Source organism: Lindgomyces ingoldianus, assembly GCF_010093535.1.
Source record: "Lindgomyces ingoldianus strain ATCC 200398 unplaced genomic scaffold BDR25scaffold_32, whole genome shotgun sequence".
NCBI classification, from domain to species: Eukaryota; Fungi; Ascomycota; class Dothideomycetes; order Pleosporales; family Lindgomycetaceae; genus Lindgomyces; species Lindgomyces ingoldianus.
This window is the reverse complement of record NW_022985193.1, coordinates 164,524-179,809: the sequence shown is the minus strand read 5'-3', so window position 1 is coordinate 179,809 and position 15,286 is coordinate 164,524. Positions and strand designations below refer to the sequence as shown.

The following is a 15,286-nucleotide window of genomic DNA, read 5'->3' as shown; positions in this document are numbered from 1 at the left end:
GCGAATCTAGAAAGGTTTCACTTCCTTCGCAATTTGTTGTACGGCCCACCTTCACTGCGCTTTTTGCCTGGGCATTGCTCATATCACATGTGTAGAGAATATCAAGTCGGCAAGTATGGACTATACTGCACGTTAGTACATGCTATGGAATCTGATAATAATAGTTGATGACATATTTTTAAATTTTTTTTTTTTTTAAAAAAATGTTCTGATGATTTTCAGCAGGGGGAGTTTAGCAAGTTAAATATATCCTGTTAGTGTTCAGTACTCCTTGTTCATGCGCTCCTTATAAAACGAAAGCGCGGGTTTGGCCTTCTTTCGTTCTATTTCCAGTCTGCGTCATCGTTTCAAGTTCTGACGAGGCTTTCTGTGGACGACTTTGTCTTTTATCGGGATTAATCAGTGGGGCCCTCATAACCAGACGAACCTAGAGCGTTTACTTATACCAACACCCTCGTTAAACCGCTAGGCTTACTACACTTTTCTTCGCAAAGCCACGGCCGTCTCTCATAAGTATGTTTTACATGCTTCGAAATATTGATCCGAAAGGATGCACTCAAATGAAGCAGTCGAAACTTTGAGCTAACCATATTCTGCAAGTGGCTTCTTTTGGAACATCGTGCAGCTGAGAGGTCGCTACAAGGAAGGACCAGATAATGAACCTTGAAGTATTTGAAGAAATAGGCGGACTACGTAGCCTCACCGTTTACAAAGCATCTCGTAGCGGCCTCGTTAATTGAGATCCGCTAGATAGTATCCGAAGTTAGGTTGATAAAACATCTAGTAGTGGGAATAAGTACCATGTAATGATCAGAAATGCAAGGGCTACGTATTTCTATAAGGGTCCAAAAGAAATATAATTGAGAATGAAAGGCTAGGGACTTGGGAGAGTTTAGTTTTCAAAAGCTGCGCGACTGTTCAATACTAGCAGAGGATCAACTGAAAAGATGAGAGAGTATCGTTGATGAGATCGTGGTGAAGTCTCGGTGCCGAGTTGCCTTGTCTTACCTGGGCAGGGTAACAGGAGATGTGGCGTCAAGGAACCTCCGCTGTTTCTTTAGACAACGTTGATGATATTTCCTAAATTCAAGTAAATGACAAAATATCGGAATGGAGGCTCAGGTACCTTTAGCTGCAAGGCTGTGTTGCCTCGGGCAAGGATACGTATCGGGTGCAGGCTTTGCCGAGAACGGGTAATGTTTCGTGAGACAAGGCTGAGCTCACGATGTTGCCAACTCCACCTTTACAGCTACCCGCCCTAACTATCCCTCCCTCTAAACAATCCCAACCCGATAATGATCTTTTCCCGGTGATCCTACACCGAAGCAAAATAATGCGGATACGCAAACCTTTCGCTGGTACGTCGACTCTTCCGCCGACACTTTCCAGCCACGCTTCCCCAACTGGTGCCTGAGGTTCACCGCATATGCACACACTCCCCGCTCGAAAGCCAATCGCTAACATGCCCAACCGCAGGCGTGTTCCTGGGCATATGCCTCATAGCTGCACTCGCGGGCTTCTCGCCGCCGACCTACTCAATCCCGCAGTATAAGCAGAGCGACAAAGCACTGCATTTCCTCGCCTTCTTCCTACTTACAATATCCTTCTACTGGATCCTTGAAACAAGTCGGAGAAAAGTACTGCAGTTGACCTTTACAGTCTGTACTGTAGGATTAGGCTTCGCGAGTGAGATTGTCCAGGGCTTGTTGCCGGTATGTCATTGCGTAGATGTGAGGAATGGAAGCAAAACCGAGAGCTGACGTGCGACAGATCCATCGCGATTTCGATTACTACGATGTTGTTGCGAATATGCTTGGCTCGATGTTGGCGCTAGCACTGTGTAACTGGTACCATAAACGAATGTTAGAGAGAAAACGGGCGGCCCGTAGTTATGCTGCTGTTGCTGGGGATGATATCGATGAAAGAGATGTTGAACTTGGTGAGAGCATTGGGCAACAAGAATCAGGAGTCCTGAGACCTTCCGGGACCGCTTCCGTGGAGGAAGAGCTGGATCATTGGGATGAGAACGCAGAGGATTGGGAAGACACTGATGTTCCTGAGACTTCGAACGCACAAGCCAATGGACACGATAGCGGAGGAGACATAGGTGTAGCGGACACGAAACGGAATGATTGAAATGAACTGAAACGGATGTACGGTTTCTAGCGGCCATATCTAGGCGTTTGTTTGCTTGTTTGAATATGGATACCAATACCAGAACTAATATGCTTTCACACTCTGTATTATAATTGATCACTCCAGTACTGGCACCAAAGTTTGATCCAGATCGAATTGGGATTCGTTTTACAAGTCCATAGCTAGCCACTGGTTTTCACCATATCCCGAGCAAGCATTCGCAACCATGAAACCGTCACTTCGGCCTGCACTTCTTTGGATTCATGCATGTTTCCAGTATGAGATTCCGAAAGGACCCATAAGACCCATACCAAGCGCCATGACTTCACCGTTCCTCTCCATATCCATCGCCTTTTGCCATCCCCTACGACGTAGTCTTAGCGGCCTGCTGGGGGTTGACCTTCTTTCCGTCCTTGTTGTACCTGACCCGTGGTGGCGGGGCACGGTTGCGGCGACCTTCGCGAGAACGAACGCTGCAAGGGCATTGTTAGCTAGGATACCCTCCTTAGCTGTTTTTTTTGGTCGAAAACATACCGGACAATCTTGCCATGGATGGCGCACGAAACGCAGTACTGGAGTTTCAAGTACATCTTGGGCACGGTGTACTCGGGGAAGACGGAGGCATCAGAGATATCACCTAGCCGCCATGTCAGCCAATAAATCCACCACCTCCTTCGTTGTTGCATAGCATCCTGATGACGGTGGAAACGTACGGATGGCAGCAGACTCGACCATGTTCCTGATGGTGAATCTCTTGATTGCCTTGTCCTTAGGTGTGCATCGTGAGCAGTTGGAGCAGCGGATGGGCTTAACGTGGCCGCGGCCCTTCTTGTTACGACCACTATTGTGCTGTTAGTCTCCTGGGAAGTTCGCGGGTGTACGTTTGGAGGTGATGTACTTGGACGCTCGCTTCTTGACCATGTTGGGCTGAGTCTGCCTCGGCGTCAGTGAATTGAGAATAGAAGGAACAGAGAGAGTGTGCGCACCGAAGATATAGTATCTAAGAGTCAGTAAGATGTGTCGTCGTTGGGGTTCGTTGCTTGCTCACGGATCTGGACGGTCGAAATTGACGAGCCTCCGATGTGGGCGAAGCGAGGGAGGTAGATCCCGAAATCTTGCCGTACATCTTATCTAATCTCTTGGCATTTGCTGGCACTCGGTTACCCACCCGTATCGACACGAGGGTGCATGCACGGATCTTTTCGTGGATTTGTGCTTCTTTTTCCCTCATTGAAGGTCCTTTCTTCTATTCACTGTCCCTCTCCTTCAGGGTGATATTTACTAGTGCAGAATTGCTCTTGTGACCAATCTGCCAGAGTCGGCCTTTCCCGACACGGCTCTCCGGCGCGTTGTTTTCCCTCTGACCTGGCAACCAGGATCCTCACCTACTCCGCTACTGACCCTGGAGTAGCATCGCTCTCACTGGCCCACTACGAACAACTGCTCTCTGCACCGCCAGCGTGTCCAGTGTTTCCGTCTCAAATAAATCATGTCATCGGCCGGTACCTATAGAGGCACGCCCAAGTCCAGAGGACAAGTCCAATACGCCAATAGCCCTTCCGGCATCCCACGCCCTGCGCTCGAGCAACACGCTACGTCACAGTCACAAAGTGATGTAGGCACTTCAACGCTCAGTGCTAGCCGGCAGAAAATGTCGAAAAGGGATGAGGTGAGTCCTCTCAAAGTACTGTCCGCCAACACTAAGCTTATCCTAACCATGGACAGGCCATTCGACGCAAAATCGAGACGGACCTAAATAAGAAAAAGAATACATCTGGTCGCGTTCGTCCAGCAAGAAAAGCACCCCCTGGAACAGTTCTTGCTCTCAAGCCCAGCCCAGCACTACAAATCAAGCCCAATACGACTGTCGCCGAAGCCGCTCAGCTGATGGCAGCGAAGAGGGAGGATTGTGTTCTGGTGACCGATGATGACGATCGCATTGCCGGTATCTTTACTGCTAAGGACCTTGCGTTTCGAGTGGTGGGAGCAGGTATTAAGGCGAGGGATGTTACAATTGAGGAGATCATGACCAAGAACCCACTCTGTGCGAAGACCGATACGAGTGCTACGGATGCTCTAGATCTCATGGTCCGTAAGGGATTCCGCCATTTGCCGGTTATGGACGAGAATCACGATATCTCTGGTATTCTTGATATCACGAAATGTTTCTACGATGCTATGGAAAAACTCGAACGCGCATATAGCTCGTCCCGCAAGCTGTATGATGCTCTTGAAGGTGTTCAGCAAGAGCTGGGATCAAGCCAACCCCAACAGATTATTCAATACGTAGAAGCTATTCGCATGAAGATGTCCGGCCCAACCTTGGAGTCCGTCCTTACTGGGCTCCCTCCCACTACCGTCTCCGTTCGCACCTCTGTCAAGGAGGCTGCAGTGCTAATGAAGGAGAATCACACAACCGCAGTTTTAGTACAAGACCAAGGTTCGATCACGGGTATTTTTACCAGCAAAGATGTCGTGCTTCGAGTAATTGCTGCTGGTCTTGATCCGGCCACCTGCAGCGTAGTTAGGGTCATGACACCACATCCTGACTTTGCACCTATGGATATGAGCATACAGGCAGCTCTGCGGAAGATGCATGATGGCCACTACTTAAACTTGCCCGTCATGAGCGAGGCCGGGGAGATTGTTGGAATGGTAGATGTTTTGAAATTGACATATGCCACCCTCGACCAGGTAGGTTAAGTGCATTCCAGGTCGACTTACCTACTAACACCTATTCAGATCAACAATATCAGCACGCAGGATAGCGAAGGGCCGGCATGGAATAAGTTTTGGCTCTCCTTAGACAATGAGACTGAATCCTTGATGTCTGGAGAAGGCAGCCGTATCCCAGGGACACCAGATCATCGTTCCATGATGTCGCACGATATCCACCGCCCCGGCGCCATGGATCGCGGCGACAGCGTCCTTCCTAACGAGTCTGCCTCCCATCATGGTGAATCGCCACCTACCTCTGCTCTGGACGGAGGACTACGCGCGGCACTGGAGGATGTAGCCTTCCCATTTAAGTTTAAAGCCCCCAGTGGCCGTGTCCACCGTCTCCAGGTCATCGCATCTGGCGGGATCGAGGATCTCGTTTTCCGTGTTGCCAGTAAGCTCGGGGCGGAGGCTGCCTCTCTTGGAGGTATGCCGAATTTTGAAGATGGCGAATGCTCGAAAGCAGGTTTTGCCATGAGCTATCTCGACAATGAGGGTGACACTGTCTCCATTACAACCAGCCAAGACCTGGTTGAGGCAATTAGTCTCGCACGGCTTGCCCATCGTGATAAGGTCGACCTCTTTGTGCACGACCCCGAAAAGCCTCCGCTTCCAGCAACAGTTGAGCCACAGCCGGCATTGGCGAAGCCACCGACCCCTCCAGAGTCAGTGCTTCGTGAACGCAGACAGTTCTTCGATGACGAGGAGGGCCTCTCAAGATCTAGAGGCCAGCCACCGGCCATGGCCAGGCAAGAAGAGATCATTGCTGGAGTGCCGAACGACCTCCTTCTCCCAGGAGCCATCGTCACCCTCGCAGTCGTCATCGTGGCAGTGTTTGCCTTGGGCCGTGCCTCCAACCGATAGATAGAGCAGAGAAGATGTTGGGTATTTTTCTATGGGTGTTCGAATTTTTAGACCGCAGCATTATTGGCAATTACATTCTTGATATCACTGGATGCAACGGCGGGTTTCCGTGTCGGGCAACGATCGCGTCTGCCTTCTAGGTCTTGGCGGTAGTATTTGTAGTATTTGGTCTCTGAAATTGACGGAATCAATGTTTAATCCACACTCGATACTGCGTCGAACCACGCTGCGCTTGACTGTGGAAGGTGAACGTGTTCGCGTTGGCGTCAAGGAGCATGACACGTCCACCCTGGTCTCTGCGTTCTCTCCCAATTTTTATTTAGGTTCGCGCTCGCGAAACCCACCTGCATTCACCCCACCAAAACAACCCCCAAGCCATATTTCGAACAACCCGCGCCGAACACGCGAGATCCTGCAGCTCACCGAGACCCCGAAAGAAACGTTCCGCTCCTTGCATCTTTGCGAGCGGCGGTGTGTTCCAAGGTTGCCTAGGCTCTCTCACGAACTACTTGATTCCCTTGGCTGCCCCGACGAGCCTCACACACCACACTGGGGCCGCACTCCAACTCACGACGAGACACGCCCACTATGTCTGTTCTGCCCGCCGAGGTCCACACGGCCTTGAGCCAGCTCTTGAAGGGTCTTCAGTCCGCGGACAATGTTGAGCGGACCAGGGCGGAGGAGCAATTAAACAAAGAATGGATGGGCGAGAGGCCGGACGTCTTCTTCATGGGCCTGTCGGAGCAGATACAACTGGCACAGGAGACATCGGTGAGTGCCGCATAACGCCCGGCGGGGTCTCTGCGCGCACATTTGCTGACCACGTCGCTTTTGCAGACTCGAAATTTCGCAGCCGTCCTCTTTAGGCGGCAGTCTGGCAAGCCGCGAAAGGATGCCCAGGGCGTCGCAAAGGACGCTTTCCTAACCCTTCCCCAGGCCGAGCGGGAGGCGATTCGTGCAAAGCTGCTACTATGTCTGGGCCAGGAGACCGAGAACTCTGTTCGCGGCAAGATTGCTGATGCTGTAGCGGAGCTAGCACGACAGCACACAGAAGAAGGTGGGTTGCAACCCTGCATGACACTCCAAAAAAATATACCTAACTAGGATAGGCGTACCATGGCCAGAACTTCTGGGAGCTCTTTTCAGCGCCAGTCAAGCAAGCGACCCGGGCCAGCGGGAGACTGCCTTCAGGATCTTCTCAGCAACACCTGGGATAATAGAGAAGCAGCACGAAGATGTTGTAATGACAGCGTTCAAAGGTGGATTCGCAGACAGTGAGACCAGGGCAAGTCCTCCCGTCTCCTCTCGTCTTGGATCTAGATCAAATACTGACGTTCCTAGGTTCGAATCGCGGCTGTCGAAGCCTTTGCGTCCTTCTTCCGCTCCATCAACAAAAAGGCACAGTCGAAGTACTTCTCGCTTATTCCAGAAATCTTGAACATTCTGCCACCTATCAAAGAATCCGGAGATGGTGATCTACTCACCAAAGCCCTTATTTCGCTGATTGATTTGGCCGAAATTGCGCCAAAGATGTTCAAGCCGCTCTTCAACAGTCTCGTAGTGTTTAGTGTGTCAGTCATCCAAGACAAAGACCTCGGCGAGACCCCTCGCCAAAACGCTCTCGAGCTCATGGCAACTTTCGCCGACTGCGCGCCGCAAATGTGTAGAAAAGATCCGAGCTATACCAACGATATGGTGACCCAATGCTTGTCTCTGATGACCGATGTCGGGATCGATGACGATGATGCAGAGGAATGGAATCAGTCTGAAGATGTAAGTATCCCGGAATATGCAGACTTCAGAATGTTAAGAAAGCATAGCTCGATGCCGACGAAAGTGACCTGAACCATGTCGCCGGAGAACAGTGCATGGACCGTCTTGCCAACAAGCTCGGCGGTCAAGCAATTCTGCCACCTACGTTCAACTGGCTTCCACGAATGATGACTTCTGCTGCATGGAGAGACAGACACGCCGCTCTCATGGCCATTTCAGCCATTTCAGAAGGTTGCCGCGAACTAATGGAAGGCGAGCTTGACAAGGTCCTCGACCTAGTCCTTCCCGCTCTACGAGATCCCCATCCGCGAGTGCGATGGGCAGGATGTAATGCGGTTGGCCAGATGAGCACCGATTTCGCCGGGACTATGCAAGAGAAGTACCATCAAGTTGTGCTTCCCAATATCATTCCGGTTCTGGAGTCAGCGGAGCCTCGTGTACAAGCCCACGCTGCCGCTGCACTGGTGAACTTCTGCGAGGAAGCCGAGAAGAACATTCTCGAACCATACCTGGACCAGTTGCTTAGCCACCTGCTCATGCTTCTCCAGAGCCCTAAACGATTCGTCCAAGAACAGGCCCTCTCAACGATTGCTACCGTCGCAGATTCTGCCGAGGCCGCTTTCTCTAAGTACTATGACACCCTTATGCCTCTTCTGTTCAACGTGTTGAGGGAAGAGCAATCTAAGGAATTTAGGCTTCTCCGAGCAAAGGCTATGGAATGTGCTACCTTGATTGCACTTGCTGTGGGCAAGGAACGAATGGCCCAGGATGCGATTGCGCTGGTGTCATTGCTTGGACATATTCAAAACAGCATCCAGGATGCGGACGACCCGCAGGGATCCTATCTCCTTCATTGCTGGGGCCGTATGTGCCGCGTGCTTGGACAGGACTTCGTTCCTTACCTTGCTGGAGTCATTCCACCGCTGACCAAACTCGCCGGAGCCAAGGCCGATATACAACTTCTTGATGACGAGGAGCAAGTAGCACACATTCAAGAGGAAGAGGGATGGGAGCTAGTACCTCTCAAAGGCAAGGTCATTGGTATCAAGACTAGCACATTGGATGATAAGCACATGGCTATCGAGCTGATCGTGATCTACGCCCAAGTACTAGAGGCAGCTTTCGAGCCTTACGTCAACGACATCATGGACAAAATTGCTCTCCCTGGTCTGGCTTTCTTCTTCCATGACCCTGTCCGAGTCGCCTCGGCGAAATGCGTGCCTCAACTTCTCAATGCCTACAAGAAAGCTCACGGACCCGAGTCAACACAACTCGGCCAGCTGTGGGAACGAACAGTTGAACGTGTCCTCGAAGTCCTTAGCACCGAACCTGCCATCGACACTCTTGCGGAAATGTACCAGTGCTTCTACGAGTGTGTGGAGGTCATTGGGAGAAATTGCCTCACTAGCACCCACATGTCGACCTTCATTGAGTCCGCTAAGAGTGTTCTCAAGGACTACCAAGATCGTGTCAAGGAACGATTGGAGGAACAAGCCGACAACGAGGATGGTGAAGAGGCCTCCGAGGACGTCCTTTTTGCGATTGAAGACGACCAGAACTTGCTCTCTGACATGAACAAGGCCTTCCACACGATCTTCAAGAACATGGGTACCAGCTTCCTACCACACTGGGAGCAGCTGATGGAGTTCTACAAGATGGCCGTCGTGAACCCAGACCCAACTCAACGTCAATGGGCTATCTGCATATTCGACGACGTGCTCGAGTTCTGCGGTCCACAGAGCTGGGCTTACAGTCAGCACATTATCCAACCACTCATCGCCGGCATGCAAGACGATGTTCCTGCAAACCGCCAAGCAGCCATCTATGGCGTTGGTGTTGCTGCGGCGAAGGGTGGTCAGGCATGGGCGGAGTTTGCAGCTGCGAGTCTGCCAACGCTCTTCCAGGCCACGCAGCGCCCGAATGCTCGGGAGGACGATGAAGTATTTGCCACAGAAAACGCCTGTGCTAGTATCGCCAAGATCCTTCATTTCAACAGCCAGAAGGTATCGAATTGGCAGGACGTCGTGCACGCCTGGATTGACACCCTACCTATTACGAATGACGAGGAGGCTGCACCATACGCGTATGGCTTCTTAGCAGAACTTGTGGAGCAGTACGTATTTCCGTCCCGTCCCGCCCCCTCCCCTTCATTACCCCACCAGAGATAATCTGTTTTGCTAACTGCATCCGTTTGAATAGGCAAAACGCCGCGGTCCTAGGTCAACCCCTCAAATGCTTCCACTTCGTCGCCCAAGCCCTCGAAGCCGAGACCCTGCAAGGACAAACCGCGCAACGCGTCGTCAATTCCACGAAGCAGTTGGTGCAGACTTCGAATCTCAATTTGGCGCAGGTGGCGGCGGGTCTGACGCCCGAGCAGCAGAGGACCGTGCAAGCATACTTCAGCTAGACCTCAACGGTATGATTAATAATGCGCAATGGATGCGGCATCATGAGTCTGACGCCCAAGCAGCAGAGGGCCTTGCAAGGGTGCTGTAGCGAGAAGCAGACGCGTTGAAAAAGAGTGCGCGTTGGCGGGTGCGTCGTTATGGTGGGTGATACCTCGGTATAATTTACAACTGGCGTTGGATGATTGATCTGATCTGATCTGATCTGATCTGATGAGCGATGCAATGCATGGGACTGCGTGTCATGGAATAGGGTGGGATGGGACGGGATGGGTGAACTACGGGGTTTTCATGGTATGGGATGGGATGGGATGAATGGGTCTGATCAGATTGGAGGGTAGATTCTTTTCTGTTCCGTCCGCTGGATGGGGGTGCAAGTACTGGTCCAGGTTCCCCCCCCCCCTCTTTCTCTGTCTCTTTTATTATTTACACATCACATCGACCCGAGCCCCTTTCCCCAACTTCGTGTAGTACAGTACCTACCTACCTACCCTGAGAGACCACTCCTGCCCTTTTAGACCATCCATATCTAATGGTGTTTAATGCGAAGTTCAAAATACCTCTCTACATCTCTATTCGTGACACTCGTGTTATTTCTGAGAATAGCCGGCTGGCCGAGTGAGCAGGCCGTGCAAAGCCTTCCGTTCATGTGACAAGCGATCTAGATAACTATACCGACAATCGTAGTTTTAGCATTGAGAGGTGATATGTTTAATTTATTGATTGGTCACATAATCCAACGGCATGAAGACATTGTCCAGGCAGTGAAATGTAGGGCACCCAGTCTATCACTCACTACCGAGCAGATGAGTAATTAAGCATAGAGTGAAGTATTGGTGATTAGATTTTTCGATCCTTAATGTATTCAGATGAGAAACTATCGGTGATCGGTGGAAGTAGTTATCTCTTGCCTATCTAGGAATGTTTGTTTGGTGGTTTGTCATCGGCAGGTCGCCCGAGACATAAGGAAGTAGTATCTGCATTTGTTTTACCGGGCCCGGTAAATTCCAATGCCCCAATCTGCCTCCCACTCGATTGATCGATATCTCGCCAAGACGCCGTTTCCCGCTCAAAACAACACAGGGACCGCTATGATGCCGGACAGACAAGATAAATCGAAAATCACATTCCCCTATCCACCCCTCTCCGTCTCTCTAACCTTCAGTTTCCTATATTTACTCCAATGATGCAGCGCAATATACACACGCTAAGCCCCCTCACTGCCAAACTCTGCGGTCCACTCCGCGTTCCTATCGAGATCGGCTTTGCTGACGGTTGGTCTCGATGCTTTTATCGCTTTGACAAAGTCCTTAACGCGGAGAGGTGGTTCTGCTAGCTGGTCACCGTCGAGGTCTGTCCAGGACATTTCTTTGGCTTGAGGGTCACCGGGGGAGCAGGGTGTCCATTTGTGTTGGCCGTCTTCTGTGGTGATCTATAATTTGTTAGTAAACGGCTTTTGGAAGGGGTTATCGGGAATTAAGAGGAGGGGTAGTGGGAGGGAAAGGAAACATACGGGCTTGTAATGTGTAGCTGTCTGAATCAACCTCACAGGCTGCATCAGCGCATCCTGCACCGCAATACTGATATCACTCCCCGAATAACCCTCACTCAATTCGCCCAGCTTCTTATAGTCCGTCTGCGTCAACTCACAGGGCGTGTTACCCACCGCCAACTCAAACATCTTCATGCGCGCCGGGAAATCGGGTAAGCTGATGTGTACTCTCCGCTGGAAGCGTCGGCGAATGGCAGCGTCAAGTTGCCAGGGGATGTTGGTTGCGCCGAGGATGAGCACGCCTTTCGAGTCCTTGCCGACGCCGTCCATTTGTACGAGCAATTCAGTTTTGATGCGTCGTGAGGCTTCGGATTCGCCTTCGCCGCGGGGCCCGCAGAGAGCGTCGATTTCGTCGATGAAGATGATAGAGGGCTTGTTTTCGCGGGCCATTCCGAAGAGCTGCTTCACCAATCTGGATCACGGTCAGTCATCTCCCTTCATATCCCTGTAGGAGAAGGTGTGCCTACCTTTCTGACTCTCCCATCCATTTGCTGACTAGATCCGAGCTCGACACACTGAAGAAGGTGCTGTTCGCCTCTGTTGCCACCGCTTTTGCCAGGTAACTCTTACCTGTACCAGGTGGCCCGTACAATAATATGCCCTTCCACGGCTGCCTTTTGCCAGTGAAGAGATGTGGGAACTTGATGGGTAATATGACAGCCTCCTTCAGTGCCTCCTTCGCCTGATCCAAACCCGCAACATCTTCCCACCGAATGTTCGGTTTCTCGGAGAGGATTGCACCGGCGAGCGCACCGCGGAGTTTCTTGGCGTCGGGGTCCTGCTCATCGTCGTCATCGTCGCCCCTTCGGCGTCGGGTTAGTCTCAGCAAGCGTTGCAGACAAAAGTGGAAAAGACGCATACTTTCCCTTCCCGCTTCCCCCAGAAGCTTTTCCGTTTGCGCCCATGGCCGAGGGCTTCTTGCGGTTCGAGGGGTCGTTTTGGTTTAGGTGCGACTTGAGCTTCTCGGCGCGTTCCATGTACTCAGCCACTTTGCCCCGAATCATCTCCTTCGATTTCTGGTTCTTCTCCCCTAGGATTGGTCAGTGCCGTAGGCTCCAGCAGACGGACCGTGAATGTTTGGAGTTACAATTAGAGAAGAGGTCTTACATTTTAGGGCGAGCATGAATAGCTCAACTGCTGAGTGTTAGAGTCATACGTGGAGGACGCGTTCTCCTGATCGACTCACGAGCACTGTAGTATAGCTGATATGCCTTCTCATATTCCCCAGCAGTGTCAGTCTCGATGGCCTTCTTGACCGTCTCAATGGCGCGGCCCAAGAAGTCCGCGTTGCTCATCTCTTATGCCTTCCCAAGAACTAACAGATATTCCAGAGGGCGTGTCTAGGGAGGCGTAGGAGTACTGTTGAAGAGAGGCCAATGGTGGAATAGTGTACAGGCGGTAGTGTTATGGGGAAACTAGCGCGGGGCACGTCTAGGTTGGACGTTGATCACGAATGGCGAATGGTGTTTGTGTTTATGGGGGCTTGGACGGTAGATGGCGCCGGACAACAATATGAAGAGGTCGCGAGTCCAGTGAAGGCGTTGTTGTAAGTGTTTCGTGGTTGCTAAGAGCCATGGGTGCCATGCCGACATCACCGCTTGGACCAAGCCTTTCCCCGCGCTAGACCGCAACAAGGAAGTAGGCATCCCGCCTTCGACCTGAGCGTTTCGAAACGTTTGATAATTCTAATTTTCGAAGCTAGCATCACAAGAGATGGGGGATCTGCAGAAGACGCTGCAGGATCTTTCCGACGACTACCAAAAGCTGCAAGGAGGTATGTCAGATTTGAGATAAGGCAAGAGAAATTTGGCTAATTCGATAAGAGCTTGCCACGGCCGTCGAGGCGAGAGAGAAGCTCGAGTCGCAGCAACAGGAGAATAGCACAGTCCAGAAGGTATACGCGCAATCCACGAACCTCTTGGGAGTGGGAAGTTGAAAGGAGATATTCAGGAATTCGCCCTCCTCGACGATGACGCAAACATCTACAAGCAGATCGGTCCTGTACTATTGAAGCAGGACAAGACCGAGGCTGTCATGGCTGTAAATGGGCGGTTGGAATTCATTGAAAAGGAGATGTCAGTACAACAGTTGTTTCGTAGAGAATGGCAGGATTGGACTGATTAGGTATCTAGCTTGCGATTCGAAACGCAAATCAAAGGTATTCAGGAAAAGAGCGAGAAAGCGAAGATGGAGGTAGGTTCTTTCGCCCGTGGAGATAGGCGAAGCTTTGGCTAATGCCAACCTCAGATCATTCAAATACAGTCTTCCGCGCAGCAGACGCCAACGGCAGGGAAGGCATGAGGGATCACAAGATACACTACTTGTTGCACACGCTCTAACGACCACCTGGCTATCAAGGCCGAGACAGCGTCCTATGTTGGCGTTCATGGAAAAAAGTGTATACGTCATTTATCTGGAGCTTGGGTCATAGAAAACCTCTTCGACTGGCCGGGAAGAGTCTCCGTTTTGCTTATGGAATTATATGTGGTGATTTACTCACTCCGTGAAGCTCTTGTTGAATGAAATTCCTTAAAAACAAAATCTTTGCCGTCATGAATCCCAAATTCCCGTCTGAAGGCCTTCTGAATTGCTGGAATCGATGAGGGAATATTAACTCATGAAGTTGTCTATATTAAGACGTATATTGGGGTGAGACCCTGCAAGGTATGACAGAAATCTAATGTAAATCATGTACTCCGCCCTGACAATAGGTCTAACTCACCACTCACCCTTGCTAGAATCCCCCGCACCCCGCCCTCCAGAGATAGTACGTGCAAACCCATCCCTTAGACAGAATCTTTCTCATGATATTGCGTACTTTCCTCAAGCCACGGCCATGGATTTTCAGTCGGCGCTGGCCTCACTTTAACCATGACCTTCATAACATCGACTAAAAATTCCTTCGGACAATTCTCAAACTCCAGCATCCACGAATCCTCTTTCCCGTGCGCAACATACGCACAAAACTCTACCAGCAAGCGTCTCCCAGCTGAATTCTCTGCAGTACCTTCATACATGACCGCTACTGGTTCCCCAATCGGATAGAAGCCGAATTTCATCGACGACGTGATAAACGTATCCAAAATTGTGTTCTTAAACTTCGTACTCATAAGTTTCTCGCCGAGTACGTAAGCATGGGCTAGCTGAACAAAGGTATCACTCGCATTAGCCTCTGTCGGCATGGGGATTGTTCCAAAATACGCCCAGTGCGCATAGAGCCTGAAGATGGCCGGGTCCGTGTCTCGTAGGTCGATCGTGTTAGTTTCTGCGCGGCGCTCATCCCATTCGGGTTTCATAGCGGCGCGGAAGAAAGAAGAGCTGGAGGATAGCAGACCCTGGTGAAAGTAGAAAATTTGGTCGGAGTCGCCCACAATGACTTTTACGATAGGTCCCCAGATGCTTGGATTGGTTTGTTAGTACGTTGGATGCAAGACAGCTGGTGATGTCGTACTCCAAGGCTTCTGCTTCTGGGATTCGCGCATCCTTAGGCCCGGGCGGGTCTGTGGGAGACTCAGGTGGTTTGTCCGGCATGGCCGGCTATTAATTGTATGCGGGATTGGGGTCAGTGAATGTAGGGAAATGCATTTCCCTCTAGCCTTGCAGGAACGATGGAATCCTGAGATGCATCACGAGGTTGCCAAGCCCCGCGTGTCACAATCCGACCCGACCTCAAACCCACATATCACTCCATATCACTCAATATTTGTCAACTTGAACAAATTTCTGAAATCGACAAGCCAATAAGATGTTTTAGAGCATGGACCTGTCAAACGCATACGGCGCACCTTGCTTAGTGGTAAAAGCCCCGAATGCTGTCCACAACAATAGCAAGGTCAGA

General features: G+C 51.0%; 7 protein-coding genes across 7 annotated transcripts; 4 read left to right on the top strand and 3 right to left on the bottom strand.

Annotated features, from left to right (window-relative positions):
* Nucleotides 1-1,241: 1,241 nt before the first annotated feature.
* BDR25DRAFT_73843 (uncharacterized protein) lies at nucleotides 1,242-2,249 on the top strand. Its single transcript, XM_033698975.1, has 3 exons — nucleotides 1,242-1,358; nucleotides 1,477-1,712; nucleotides 1,771-2,249. Exons 1-3 carry the CDS (start codon nucleotides 1,334-1,336, stop codon nucleotides 2,134-2,136), a joined length of 627 nt encoding a protein of 208 aa, XP_033543537.1. The 5' UTR covers nucleotides 1,242-1,333; the 3' UTR covers nucleotides 2,137-2,249.
* On the bottom strand, nucleotides 2,169-3,207 carry BDR25DRAFT_336277 (ribosomal protein S26e). The gene is made up of 5 exons (XM_033693083.1): nucleotides 3,123-3,207; nucleotides 3,035-3,069; nucleotides 2,850-2,977; nucleotides 2,671-2,773; nucleotides 2,169-2,609 (listed from the first exon to the last, which is right to left on the bottom strand). Exons 2-5 carry the CDS (start codon nucleotides 3,055-3,057, stop codon nucleotides 2,501-2,503), a joined length of 363 nt encoding a protein of 120 aa, XP_033543536.1. The 5' UTR covers nucleotides 3,058-3,069; nucleotides 3,123-3,207; the 3' UTR covers nucleotides 2,169-2,500.
* Nucleotides 3,208-3,339: 132 nt separating this feature from the next.
* BDR25DRAFT_268071 (CBS-domain-containing protein) lies at nucleotides 3,340-5,914 on the top strand. The gene is made up of 3 exons (XM_033687086.1): nucleotides 3,340-3,805; nucleotides 3,862-4,830; nucleotides 4,879-5,914. Exons 1-3 carry the CDS (start codon nucleotides 3,626-3,628, stop codon nucleotides 5,716-5,718), a joined length of 1,989 nt encoding a protein of 662 aa, XP_033543535.1. The 5' UTR covers nucleotides 3,340-3,625; the 3' UTR covers nucleotides 5,719-5,914.
* Nucleotides 5,915-6,079: 165 nt separating this feature from the next.
* On the top strand, nucleotides 6,080-10,152 carry BDR25DRAFT_305923 (ARM repeat-containing protein). The gene is made up of 7 exons (XM_033690522.1): nucleotides 6,080-6,489; nucleotides 6,556-6,775; nucleotides 6,828-7,003; nucleotides 7,060-7,491; nucleotides 7,539-9,604; nucleotides 9,691-9,907; nucleotides 9,962-10,152. The coding sequence occupies exons 1-6, from the start codon at nucleotides 6,307-6,309 to the stop codon at nucleotides 9,896-9,898; spliced, it is 3,285 nt and encodes a 1,094-aa protein (XP_033543534.1). The 5' UTR covers nucleotides 6,080-6,306; the 3' UTR covers nucleotides 9,899-9,907; nucleotides 9,962-10,152.
* A 610-nt stretch (nucleotides 10,153-10,762) lies between these two features.
* On the bottom strand, nucleotides 10,763-12,998 carry BDR25DRAFT_305921 (vacuolar protein sorting-associated protein-like protein VPS4). Its single transcript, XM_033690521.1, has 6 exons — nucleotides 12,635-12,998; nucleotides 12,556-12,582; nucleotides 12,310-12,478; nucleotides 11,916-12,251; nucleotides 11,410-11,860; nucleotides 10,763-11,328 (listed from the first exon to the last, which is right to left on the bottom strand). The coding sequence occupies exons 1-6, from the start codon at nucleotides 12,741-12,743 to the stop codon at nucleotides 11,104-11,106; spliced, it is 1,317 nt and encodes a 438-aa protein (XP_033543533.1). The 5' UTR covers nucleotides 12,744-12,998; the 3' UTR covers nucleotides 10,763-11,103.
* Nucleotides 12,999-13,131: 133 nt separating this feature from the next.
* Nucleotides 13,132-13,937, top strand: BDR25DRAFT_293032 (Prefoldin beta-like protein). The gene is made up of 5 exons (XM_033688690.1): nucleotides 13,132-13,222; nucleotides 13,272-13,342; nucleotides 13,399-13,523; nucleotides 13,581-13,641; nucleotides 13,696-13,937. Exons 1-5 carry the CDS (start codon nucleotides 13,162-13,164, stop codon nucleotides 13,747-13,749), a joined length of 372 nt encoding a protein of 123 aa, XP_033543532.1. The 5' UTR covers nucleotides 13,132-13,161; the 3' UTR covers nucleotides 13,750-13,937.
* Nucleotides 13,938-14,067: 130 nt separating this feature from the next.
* On the bottom strand, nucleotides 14,068-15,032 carry BDR25DRAFT_268063 (uncharacterized protein). Its single transcript, XM_033687085.1, has 2 exons — nucleotides 14,900-15,032; nucleotides 14,068-14,847 (listed from the first exon to the last, which is right to left on the bottom strand). Exons 1-2 carry the CDS (start codon nucleotides 14,977-14,979, stop codon nucleotides 14,235-14,237), a joined length of 693 nt encoding a protein of 230 aa, XP_033543531.1. The 5' UTR covers nucleotides 14,980-15,032; the 3' UTR covers nucleotides 14,068-14,234.
* Between the last annotated feature and the right edge of the window lie 254 nt (nucleotides 15,033-15,286).

Excerpts from the sequence above, each read along its gene's own strand:
- BDR25DRAFT_73843 (XM_033698975.1), top strand. The coding sequence starts at position 1,334 with ATGCGGATACGCAAACCTTTCGCTG. Across the intron at positions 1,359-1,476 it reads GATACGCAAACCTTTCGCTG|GCGTGTTCCTGGGCATATGC; the intron begins GTACGTCGACTC and ends GCCCAACCGCAG. Across the intron at positions 1,713-1,770 it reads TTGTCCAGGGCTTGTTGCCG|ATCCATCGCGATTTCGATTA; the intron begins GTATGTCATTGC and ends GACGTGCGACAG.
- BDR25DRAFT_336277 (XM_033693083.1), bottom strand. The coding sequence starts at position 3,057 with ATGGTCAAGAAGCGAGCGTCCAA. Across the intron at positions 2,774-2,849 it reads GGTCGAGTCTGCTGCCATCC|GTGATATCTCTGATGCCTCC; the intron begins GTACGTTTCCAC and ends CATGGCGGCTAG. Across the intron at positions 2,610-2,670 it reads ATCCATGGCAAGATTGTCCG|CGTTCGTTCTCGCGAAGGTC; the intron begins GTATGTTTTCGA and ends ATGCCCTTGCAG.
- BDR25DRAFT_268071 (XM_033687086.1), top strand. The coding sequence starts at position 3,626 with ATGTCATCGGCCGGTACCTATAGAGGCACGCCCAAGTCCAGAGGACAA. Across the intron at positions 3,806-3,861 it reads AAATGTCGAAAAGGGATGAG|GCCATTCGACGCAAAATCGA; the intron begins GTGAGTCCTCTC and ends AACCATGGACAG. Across the intron at positions 4,831-4,878 it reads CATATGCCACCCTCGACCAG|ATCAACAATATCAGCACGCA; the intron begins GTAGGTTAAGTG and ends ACACCTATTCAG.
- BDR25DRAFT_305923 (XM_033690522.1), top strand. The coding sequence starts at position 6,307 with ATGTCTGTTCTGCCCGCCGAGGTCCACACGGCCTTGAGCCAGCTCTTG. Across the intron at positions 6,490-6,555 it reads AACTGGCACAGGAGACATCG|ACTCGAAATTTCGCAGCCGT; the intron begins GTGAGTGCCGCA and ends TCGCTTTTGCAG. Across the intron at positions 6,776-6,827 it reads ACGACAGCACACAGAAGAAG|GCGTACCATGGCCAGAACTT; the intron begins GTGGGTTGCAAC and ends TAACTAGGATAG.
- BDR25DRAFT_305921 (XM_033690521.1), bottom strand. The coding sequence starts at position 12,743 with ATGAGCAACGCGGACTTCTTGGGCCGCGCCATTGAGACGGTCAAGAAG. Across the intron at positions 12,479-12,555 it reads ATTCATGCTCGCCCTAAAAT|GGGAGAAGAACCAGAAATCG; the intron begins GTAAGACCTCTT and ends GACCAATCCTAG. Across the intron at positions 11,329-11,409 it reads CAGCTACACATTACAAGCCC|ATCACCACAGAAGACGGCCA; the intron begins GTATGTTTCCTT and ends AACAAATTATAG.
- BDR25DRAFT_293032 (XM_033688690.1), top strand. The coding sequence starts at position 13,162 with ATGGGGGATCTGCAGAAGACGCTGCAGGATCTTTCCGACGACTACCAA. Across the intron at positions 13,223-13,271 it reads CTACCAAAAGCTGCAAGGAG|AGCTTGCCACGGCCGTCGAG; the intron begins GTATGTCAGATT and ends TAATTCGATAAG. Across the intron at positions 13,642-13,695 it reads GCGAGAAAGCGAAGATGGAG|ATCATTCAAATACAGTCTTC; the intron begins GTAGGTTCTTTC and ends TGCCAACCTCAG.
- BDR25DRAFT_268063 (XM_033687085.1), bottom strand. The coding sequence starts at position 14,979 with ATGCCGGACAAACCACCTGAGTCTCCCACAGACCCGCCCGGGCCTAAG. Across the intron at positions 14,848-14,899 it reads CCAGAAGCAGAAGCCTTGGA|CATCTGGGGACCTATCGTAA; the intron begins GTACGACATCAC and ends AACCAATCCAAG.